This window comes from Macrobrachium rosenbergii, chromosome 2, assembly GCF_040412425.1.
Source record: "Macrobrachium rosenbergii isolate ZJJX-2024 chromosome 2, ASM4041242v1, whole genome shotgun sequence".
NCBI lineage: Eukaryota > Metazoa > Arthropoda > Malacostraca > Decapoda > Palaemonidae > Macrobrachium > Macrobrachium rosenbergii.
In genome coordinates this window covers 61,274,483-61,286,455 of record NC_089742.1, presented here as the reverse complement: position 1 = coordinate 61,286,455, position 11,973 = coordinate 61,274,483, and the positions used below count along the sequence as shown (strand labels likewise).

At 35.4% G+C, this 11,973-nt stretch overlaps 1 protein-coding gene across 1 annotated transcript in view; it reads right to left on the bottom strand.

The window, feature by feature from the left end:
* Positions 1–396: 396 nt before the first annotated feature.
* Positions 397–11,973, bottom strand: part of LOC136847652 (uncharacterized) — a 36,305-nt gene continuing 24,728 nt past the window's right edge. Inside the window, exon 3 of the mRNA XM_067119441.1 lies at positions 397–11,438. Coding sequence (XP_066975542.1) covers positions 9,860–10,609 — 750 coding nt within the window. The 5' untranslated portion in view covers positions 10,610–11,438 and the 3' untranslated portion in view covers positions 397–9,859. The remainder of the gene's footprint in view (positions 11,439–11,973) is intronic.

Genomic DNA, 11,973 nt, shown 5'->3' with positions numbered 1-11,973 from the left:
AAAACAATATTATTAGATTAAAAACATTCCTGAAATTTCCTTCGTGAAATATGAATTTTTTAACTACGACATTGATCAAGTAGGCCTGATAAGCTCTGTAACTGTATCTGTACATTCAATTTTGATTCATTACTTGATTTAGCTGTTATTTAAATTCTGTTGCTTACAGGCTTTTTGCTTTTCAAGCACAACAGCTAAAATCTAATTATGAAGCTTAATTTTCCCTTCTATTTAAAATAAAATTCAAGTTTTCCACCGGCAATGATGATAACTTGAAAGAAAACTACTTTTAATATTTGTTTTTTAAGTGAGCTTTTCCTCTACGGTTGAATATTTTTATGCAAACACATAGTATTATATTCAGCACAGTAAAAGGAATTATAATAAAAATCGACAATTTAATAAACAATGTATTACAATGTGGTACATAAAGCATCATACAAAAATTGTGGCAATATATAATAAAACTCTTCAAACATTTAAACATGTAAAACTATATGAAAACAAACTTTAATGACAGAAGTATAGCCAAAGATACTAATATCTTCATTCTATTTGAACATGAGCTAATAAGGAACAACACAGCCCTTACAGGCAGATTCAGATATACAGTACAGTATACCTTTAATCAGCCATTGTAAAACAGACTGTATTTCATTACCTGTTTATCATTACCTTATGCACACAGACACCACTTTGCAATTGTAATGTAAGCAATGTATTATTATGCATCTACAGCTACTAGCAATATATTGTACACTGAGATATTTAAGTGTCACTGAGAAAAAATCTTTGTTTCTAAACCCTGAGCCACAACAGAAATGACAAAAATAGGAATGCTCCACCTGCTTACAATACAAAGCTGTTCTGCACCAATTGCTACCACAATATTATTAATAGTAGAGCATCCTTTACAGTTTATATAGGCTGATCTGTCTGAAATATGTAAAGCAGAATCCAATTATATTTCACTGGACTTATTTTACAGGCAGTAGAAGACAATGTGAATTGTTTACATTACCTTGGTTATCACACCAAAGCTGAAGGTGAAAATAATTAAAATCATATTAACACAGTGCGCACCGCATTTCAAGCCCATGAATCACAGTCACAAAGAGCAAGAAAACATGTCACTGACAATTAAACGCTTAATTCATCTGCTATGCAGCATTAGAATGAAACTTTCTTTACATAAGCAGGGCACAGAAGTACCTTGATTTGTAGTAATTAGTTTTCATTTTCAGTTCTGATCCTGGTCATCTTTGACCTCACCAGTACAATCCATATTTAATGGTGACAACTATGTGACTCAGTAGTCTAAAGCTATTTTTAAAAATTAATGGTGCCAAAAAGCCACGAGAGGAAGGATATTATTTCAAGTTGCAGTTGCATGAAATGTTACAAGGGAAAAAGGATTTTCTTCAACATTGATTTTTAAAAAAGAAGAGGGTATCGATTCCTGAAATATCAGTTTTTGAGCATTCACCTTAAGAGAAGAGGCTTTAAAAATTGCACTCCATTATAAACTGAACCCTTCAAACTTGGTACTCAACAACAGTAACCAACAGGCCAAAAGCTATTACACTCAAAACTTCCTTACCTTAAAATCTACTGGCATATTTATCATGTAAACATTCTAAACATATCTGAAACAATATGTCTTCAAAGCAAAAACTAAAAATACAAAAATGTTGTATTAAGTAGCAGTTCACAACCTATCAGATTTATCAGGAATGCCTGACAAACATAATGCATAAAAGAGCTTTGCAATGACGCACTCTAAAAACAAAATTTTCCTATTCTAGTAACCCTTGGAACTACACTAACTACAATCCTGATATCCAACAACAGGAGGAAAATACAGAAAGAAGCTAACAAACAACAACAAGATGTTAGTCTTTGGCCCATGCATTCCGAGTTACTGTATTAGTAATCCCTCCACCCGACACAAACCTAGTTTCCTTATTCTGTGAACAGCCTATTTCATGAATTGTACAAGCTGTATTATATATCATTACTGTACTTGGGAATAGATTAACTTCAAAAACTAAACAATATGAGACATGGTTAGCAAGATTAGAAATTTGCAGAAACATTACAAGACCTCGACATATTGATCTGCAAGGCAAAAAAAAAAAAAACTTTACAAACACAAAAATATCTGTTTCTAAAGTACATCAGGGACTAAATAATACATACTAGTTATAGTATTATTTAGTCAAAGTAGAAAAGGTATGCTATTATCGATTTTGTTCCTCTTTGCAAATAAGTCTCCCATTCTGTTAGTTAATTATAAATATATGTAAAAAAAAGGAGTTTAGCAAGACCACCACATTAAAATGTCTCCCCACTGTCAAAGGGTCTGTGAAATAGGTAATATGGGGTGAATATGGTTTCAGAAGTGGAGTCCATAATACTGTAGTGTAATATGTGAAATAAACTTGCTGTAATACCAAAAAAAAAAAAGTTTGTTCACACAAATGCAGTATATTAATTATGTGACCATATCACCATCTGCAATATTTTAAGGAACACTAGCCCTGTCTGTCACGCAGGAGTATTAGGGAGTCTCGGGCATGGACTCTCTGGACCCTCAGACAAGTAATTAACCAGAAATCCCTATTTTCTGTGAAAACTATATGCCAAGCAACCACATTCGTAGAGTTATGAGGGGGCCAATCGATGTAGGCTTAATGGGTTTGCATGATAAACCGTATTTTGCTATAAAAGCATAAGTTTGTTTTATCACATACCAATTACCCACATATGCCTAAAACACTATTTGGGTAGGAGACCAAGATGCAGAAGCTAGCAAACAACTTGGTGGGTCTTTCAAGATCACAAAGCAAATGGTTACCTTCAAGATAAGATGTAGTTGGTAGAAACTCAAAAGGTAATGTTACCTGACAGTATCTTGGATGAATGGTAAAGACGGAAATGATGAGCTTCTTTGTAGTTATTATAGACTATCATGACTACCCATTTCAGAAAGTACAAGCAATCCCTGGTTTACGACGGGGGTTCCATTTTTATGCCGCGTCGTAAACCGAAAACCGTCGTAAACCAAAAATCGTTGTAAACCGAAAAATCGTCGAAAATTGTCAAAAATCGTAAGAAAACCTTACTTTTAATGCTTTGGGTGTATTGAAAATGATATAAACTGCATTTTTTTAGTTTTTGTCAAAAAAACCCTCCAAATTTTTATTATTCTGCCATTTTGGAGCCATATTTCTTCCCGTTCGGATCGTCTGACGTCGTAACCGGAACATGCTTCGTAAACCGGGAAATAATTTCTGATGAATATATTTGAAATGCGCCGTAACCTCGGAACGTCGAAAGCTGGACCCTTCGTAAACCGGGGACTGCCTGTACAAGTCTGATAAACAGCCCCAAAATTAAAACTATTGTAATAGATGATGCATAAAACTAGAGACTTACATTTGAAATTGTTTTGCTCCATCAACTGTTACATCAAATAAAATACAAAAAACTTGCCTTAGCCATGACAAGTTCAAAATCAAAGCATATCGCCTTCCTGTACAGCATGGGTATGTGCTATAAGTAACTGATCATCTTTAACTTAGCATGATAGCTCTCCTTGAGCAGAGCAAAATATCTGTCCTTCATATGAGACAGAAGTCAAGGAAGGGATGGTGAACTTACTTCTTGGGTTTCTAGAGTTTGAAGATCTCTTTCTCCCAAACAAGGACCTCTGAGAAGGGGACATCTTCATTTAGAGTCAAGTTACTTCAGGTTCCTCTTCATCTGTCCTCTGTGCATACTACATGGTCCTTGGTAGAGTTGTGGCAGTCCTTTTGGCTGGTGTCAAGAATGACTTAAGAAGGGTTGGCATCTTCAATGAAGCAGGCATCTTCAATGGGAAGTCACCAGTTTGCAAAATACCTTCTGCTAACTGAACCTAACACTCACTCTGCTGACATATGCAGCATGAACATACGGGATTTCACTCGAAATCTTTCTCATTGCAACATAGGTGTATCAGTGCTGGGGTCTAAAGGAAAGTTAGGATGGTCAAGGGCAAGAGCATACTAAACCACACTGCTGACCTTATGCACTGTCCTTACCCAACAGAAATAACTAAGAGTAAAAGTCATATTTCCTTATGAAGGAAGATGTCCACAGCAATGTCAGCAGTAATACAAGGGTTGCTGGATATAGAGCTGCAGTCCATTTCTACTATACCATCAATGGAATTGACAGAACCTTAAGCTGTGTACAGGTGCAGCCATGGGTGGGCTAACAACTGGAGAAGCAATCCTGATTAGTATATCCATCAACAATGAGGCAGGAGCTAATGAAGGGTTAGGTTGACTGAGGACAAGCAGGCACTACAAGAGAAGGCACTGCTGGAAGCATTCCATCCATTAAATGGCCTTGAATGATTATGTATGGCACTGAGTCTGTAGAAAACTAAGTCTCCTTTCAGTGTACCAAAAAAAGTCCACATCAATCAGTACTGTACATCTGTTTGACAAGAGGGAGACAAACAGATAATTCATTTAATGGGCAAGGAAGGACCAAGGAAGGAAAAATGCACAATAAGAGCATCAGACGGAACTTAGTGGGCAGGTAAACCCAGGGAAGAAGTCAGCATGTAGGAATGGGGTGGATGTGTCTGCACAAACTGAGGATAGTAGGCAAAGCAGCCATCAAATGCGTAGGTAGAGCAACAGATAGAGCTAAGCAGACAGGTCAAACCATGAGCAATGAAGGCATGAGGTAGGTGCAATCACACACAGGCACACTAGTAAGTAGCTGAGCGGGGCAAGTCATTCCATGAGCAGCAATACATAAGAAGGTAGCCACAACCACAAACACACACACACAAACACAGTAGCTGGCATATGAATGGGCATTTTAATTCAAAAGCACGCAAGGATGATGTGGGTATGGCAGGAATATGACCAGACACCATGTGAAGAAGCATGATTCTTGGGCAAGGTGCAGCAGTCACCATGCACAGTTGGCCATTGGCAAAAACATGCCTACAACTGCAGAGAAGTACACCTCACATGAAGACCAAGTCTGCCAAGCTCTCAACTCTGGCAAGATGCCTTCCAGGACTGTAGCCACAGCCACCTATTCTATTGTTTGCCATTGTACCACTGAATGTCAGAGAATTAAGACAGAAGAAAGAGAAGACCTTGGCAAGCTATCATCTGAGGATCCAAAATTTATACTAAACTCTATTAATGAGGACATAACCACTGCTGCTGCTCTGGAGATCAAGTTTCTGAAGCAGCAGGAAGACCCTCCAGTAGTGGAATCCACTGACCAAGTTGCCTTTAATGTCCTTTATATGCAGCTTAGCAACAAGTAGGTAAAAATGGGCCAAGACTATGGAACTGATTTCAAGAAGCTTGACCCTGATCCTGAGGGACAAAGAAAATCTGCAAGAAGTGGTCAGTACTGTATCTGTAACTCTAGCCACCCTCCAAGGGGGAGGATTCTCTGTTGAAGATGAATGTATAAGAATAATAGTACAGTACAGTACAAGCTTTGCCTAGAAAGCAGTAGGTAAACTGGAGACCAGTGGATACATAAGTAATACTGTACTGTACTGTATAGCAAAAATCACAAAACCACATAAAATTATCAATTCTAACAAGACACAGAAGTTAAGTATGGAACTCTGCTATTATGCAACACATTAAAAACTCATAACAAATTGCTATTAATTTGGAAAAGTCATTACAAAAGAACACTTACATATTAATTCATAATGAAAACCTAAAAATTAAAATGAAGCATTACTGTGTTATTCTTAGTAAGAAAGGTAACTGTAAAATGAACTGAGAAATTACAGTTGTACATAGTGATTGCTGTAAAATTACACAGAACAGCATGTGTACAGAAAGTCAATACAGTACTAGGGAAGCATAAAAACAAAATATCCAGGAGAAAACCAAGGTAAATACATTAAAATTTGCAAACAAGGCACAGATGTAAAAACAAGCACGATTAGTGATGAACCCCTGGTCTCGACCGTGCCGAAACTCGACAAAATCGGATTCCGACCGCGATAAATGCCGAGTAAACTTGCACCGTTCCCAACAACAACCGAATCGACCACACGGCGATCCGATTCGCCGACGAACATATGATGTTTGTAAACAAAAAGTGTTTTGATAACGCCGCCGCTAGTTGGCGTTGTTGGCGTTCTTCCCACTATTTTAAAAGCACTTGGCTGGTAGACTCTGAATGGAATTTACCATAACCAATACAATCCCTGAACGTACACAATGTTTATGTAATTACAGTAGTACCCGCGATCATGCCACCAGGGCGGCGCTCTGGTTTGTTTACATTCACGCTTGCCAAGCATGCGATGCTGACGTAACTTAATCTGACGTTTTTCTTTAATTTTTATAACAGACTTACAGTATTTGGCTTATTTTAATATTGTTTTATTAATTAATGTAATGACTAGGCTTGTTTTTCATTGTATTTATCATTAAACAGTTTTTGTGCTACCACGTTACAGTACATTCTGGAGTGCATATAGGGCTGCCTAGCTAGTATGCGGCCTTTCAGTCTACCACTGGTAGGCCAATTTTTTTGATACAGTATGCATTTAAAACTGTAAGAAGACTTCTAATAAAAAAGTTATTTAACTCTGAACATTTAATTGTAATGTGTGGTGTTTTTGTATGAAAGACAGGTTGGAGTAGTGACTGTGGTCAGGAACGGTTAATCCATTTTCAGTTATTCTTATGGTCGAAATGATTCAATTCGACAAAATCGAATCTCGACATTCCTTCTAGAACGGATTAGCGTCGGAAACCGAGGTACCACTGTATATCCTTCTTCACTAAGTCCAAATGACACGAAAAAGATAAATTTAAGCAAATACCTAAAAACTTCTATATTTATCAAAAAATGAAAAAGCAAAACTCAATACTTATATTCTTTGTTATATCTTGCAAACACACACTAAAGGTAAAAATAAGTGAACAAACTGCTATTACCAAACACAAATTAAAAAGTGAGGAGGTAAAACACAGCATACTTAATATTTACACTAAAAAAAAAATGGAGAAATGTGATTAAAGAGAACAGAAACACTCGTGAGTACTAACTAGTTACCTACTTGTAAGAACACTAACAACAACCCAGAATGAGGCAACACTGAAAAGCTACCTTTTCTGAGAGCCAAAAAAGATAGTCAATGATAGTTACCAACTACCTGTATGGCATCAGTTAACAAAAATGGCAGTCTGAAGATTAATGTAAAATTAATCTTTTTATCACTTGCACAAGCAATTAGATAAAAATGAGTCAAAATACATTACTTTAAATGAAAAATAAACTAGCAACAAGCACTAAGAAGTGATCCTGAAGAAAACACCAGGTGAACTCTGGCAGAGCTGTTTACAAGATAGCAAGACCACATAAAGTGAGGATTGTTGGCAAATAAATACCTGAGGGTTCTGAGGGTGCCTGTTTACTGACAATACTACCTTGTTCTTCCGTGGGACAGACAAAAGCAATACGGTCACTTATGATCAATGGGGTTCTGACAAAACAAATATTTCTCTATGGGAGTACTGAGATGTCCCACAACACAATACTGTTCTGTAGAGTGAGGTCATACCATACACTGGCTCCCCTACTTGAGACTGGCAATTCCTTAATGACAAACTTTCAGTCACTAACCATGTAGAATAACAATTAGTTTTGGTGAAATTCCAGTGAAGCTGGCAGTCCACTTGAAGAAGGCTTCAATGATTTTATCATTGGCTCACTAAAATATTGAATCAAACTGGGAATAGAGTACAACTCTATAACAGACACGGCTGAAGGATGACTGAAGAATGCATTGCAGGTAGAGATTGTCTTTGGGAGGAGAGGAGAACTTAATATGACTTCTTTAATAAAGTATCATGAAAATTACACAATTATAATTACTAAATATCCTAAGTTTTAAACTAAAAATGCAGTATAGAAAGAGACTACAGCAATAACTTTCTGTGCAAAATAAAAAGTACTACGGGGAGGGCTTTTCTGCCTAGTACACTTTGATCTGGCTATAAAATATAGATATTAACCAAATATGAAGCTGACAGTTATTATTCATTATAAGTAGCCATTATAATACTTTTCATTTTAACCTATCCGGTTTATTTTGGACTCCAGTCACAAAAGCTTTCGACTAAAAGTTAAAATCTAAAATCTAGTCCAGTTACAATTATTTCAATACTCTTCCTTAACAAGGGCATGGAAAGGACCAAATGTAACCTAGAGGCACTCTCTCATGGCCAGGTATCAATCACCAAATACTCTGAAAAACCATTCCTCTTAATAGATCCCATTTGTTTTCACTAAATTAAGACTGGGAATGATTATTAATATTGTATTCACTACATTTTATATAACACATTTTTATTAAAACCTTGCCGAACTGGCAATGCTAAGGTGTTGAGTCCTTTAGGAGATGCTAATACATTTTGGTTTTATCTATTCTGTATTTCACTCTGACTTAACTGCTAGAACTTTGGAAGCAAAGGGAGTTTTTAGTTTGGTTACACAAATAGTTTCTTTTCATTTGATACATATGGTTTCCATTTCAGAACTTCCATGAAAACAGGCAACTTGCATAATCCTACACAGACTCTTCTCAGTAATATATTAAAATACAGTTACCAAAATTCCAAGTTTTGGAAGGATCTTTTTTTGACAACTTTCCAAGAATTTAATGAATTACAATATATGTATAGTATAAAAATGTTAAGGAGCACAGTTAATTTTTATTACTGCCTAAACTATGTAACTGGGTACTGCTTATCAGCATAAATGGCCAAAAAATGAAACTGAACGAAATAGTGTTTTTCAAGATGTTCCTCAGAAACTTCTGATCTTTATGGGGACCAAGATGTTAGGAGTTCAAGCTGACAGTCAATGATGGGTTGTAAAATATGTCCTCTGACAAAGAAAACTACAGTCAGGGGATTACTACCTGTTTGAGCACCATTCCTTAGTACCATTATAAAATCTCACGGAGAGGAACTCTAACAGTCTACATGTTTCACAGTATGTCACAGCATTACCTTTATGTACTTTTAATCATCCTTAACAAAGAGAATAAGTTTTCTTAAATGAATAAATTGAAATTTTACATTGAAGATTAGTTTATACTTCTGTATTACATTTTAATTTTATTATGGAAGGAATTATTAGGTACAAATATTTGACTTGGCAATTTCCAGTTGACAATGCAAGTCTGAAAATGAGCCATTGCCTGATGCTGTACTTGACAGATACTGATTTTAGGTACAAACAAACATAATTATTTTTCAATTTCTTAATTCTTCAGTGTCACTGAACATAATCTTGTCTCTTCATAAAAGAACACACTAACTCTGCACCTATGGTATAGCTTGAGGTTTAGGAGTAATATATCAGTACTGCACTACCATTACCTTTAAAAACACTACATTATTAAAAAACTCATAAGATATTATTTGGAAGATACAGATATATAAGTTCATTATCATGGAGGGCTTTACTTGTATACATAATTTTTGCTAATCAATTATCCTTTGAATAAAGATAAAAAATGACTATATTTAGTAACTTTATGAATGGGAACTGTTTATGTTTAGTAATATGAATGGGATCTGTTTATGAAAATACAAAAATGAGTTGTTAATCATCAAAACAGTTAATAATGTCCTCACCATTCAATACTAAGATTTAGATTTTTTAATATCACACAATTATAAACAGTTCCTATCAAAACTGGTAAAAAAAGAAAAACAAATTTTTTGCGCACTTGAACACAGATGTGCAAATAACAGCTAACTACTCTCCAGAAATTAAACTTATCTTAAGCCAGATTTCAGCATTGTGGCTGAAGTGGCCGCCACCAAGTCTCAGGATAGTGAAACTTGAGCAAATCCATATCTTCACGGGGAGCTGGAAGAGACAGAGGACCAAATGGCCTCAGAGGAAGAGGTGCAGCAACCAGTTTTGGTGGGAAACACTGTAATGAAGGATGGGCATCACAATCTGGTGGGAGGACACGACGGCGCCATCCAACCCTTCTAAGCATGTGGACACGATCATCTTCCTCAAAAAGAACAATTCGTACTGTTGGAAGCTCCCACTTTTCTGTTACAGCTGAGGAATTTCTAATTATATACTCACCCTCAGCGGAACTATATTCTAAAGCAAGACCTTGCCTTCTAAATGCCCTTAACAAATCAGCTTCATCATGAGCTGAAACTTTTTCATTCAGGGCACATAAGTGCCCATGTGCATCCCAAGGCAAAGGTCCAGATTCTTGAACTGCCCCCCATAGTGAATCATAGCATAAAAAATGAGTTATTGACATCTGAGTAAGAAGATTAGATACGGTTGAGAGTAAAGGGTAAAGATATCGTCTTTGTTCTTTGGAAATAATACAAGGATTTTGCTCTTGCACTTCTGGTCCTTCACTGTCTGTTAAAAATTTCAAAGTAACCACCATTCCTAATAACAATACAAAGAAAAAAAATCCTCGTTGATGGCATAGCACGCGACATTTTCGTCGCAGAGACACTACAGATAACTTCATGGTATCAAAATAATGCACCTCAGTTGAGGACATAGCAAGCAACACAATATTAGCAAATAAAAAACAATTCTTTTTAATATATATCACTCTATCAGTGATACAATTAAATTATAGGCAGCCACCAAAATATTTTCTTACTTCAATCTTTTCAGCTTTGATTGACTTCAAAGAACTTAGAATGCCCGTGTCAACTAAACATTCCTGAGTATTTCTTGCTCAAATAAGGTGCAATATCTTGAGAAATAATAAATTCAATATGCAACTTACATTAACTATAAATTATTACAGATTTTTTTTGCATTTTTACTCTTACAAATTTTTAGAAAACAAATTCATGGAGTGTATCTAGTTTGAAGTTCTAATCTCCCTCCCTATCATGGTTTGAAAGTTTAGTTTAAAAATCCACAGTTAAACGGCACAGACATGTGGGAGAAAAACAAGGATAAATAGAACCTTAATTTGCAAAAGAAAATCATAAACTTATAATGGAACTCCAGTTTATCAAACATGCACAGAAACTGTGATAAACTCAGGTTATCTAAAATTCTACCTTGACAGGAATTATGAAGAAAAGCCTGGAAAATTATTTTCAAGCAGTGGAGACTTAATCCAATATTGTACAGTCTTTACAAAAAACAAAATAGATTGCAGTCTTGTAAAAATGCTAGTGAAGTACTTAGTAACAAGCTTAGTGCTCTTTGCTGCTACATTCTGTTAACCACAAGAGGGCTTGTATCTGCACAGTTACAAATTAACATTACTTACTAAGCTGAATCAATTAATAGTGACTACACACTTGAGTCTTGAACAATAACCTTGTATAAAATTCAGGTGGTCAGTAGAATCTTGCAAGGGTATCAAGCTGGTGAAGAATGAATTATAACAAGCAAATTAGTGATAATTCTTCAAGAAATAAAGTTATCAAAAATACTAAAAGATAAAAGAGACAGGCTACAACAGAGTACATTAACTGTGATACACAATACAAACTGATCTGTATGATTTCAAAAATTATTAAATTCCTGAAACATCAGTTTTCAAGAACTGTAGTTCTGCTTTATTAACAAAGCTAAAATGAAATACGAGAGGAAATGTTGGAGAACTACTAACCTAATAAAAATAAACACTAAACTAATGTTTTCAATTTCTTAATTCTGTACAAAACTTGAATAACATATATTTTTTCATTAAAAGTTACAAGCTTTCAAAGACTATCTGTTCTCATCGTACAGTAGCTGTAAAATTTTACAGCTATTGGGCAATGAGGACATAATAGTCTTTGAAAACTTGTAAATTTTTATAATAAAAATCTCCATTGCATACCATCCAGTTGAAATGAGGTCCTGTTATTAATTGTATAAATGAAGAGAACAATTGTGCAGAAATGACATTATGTA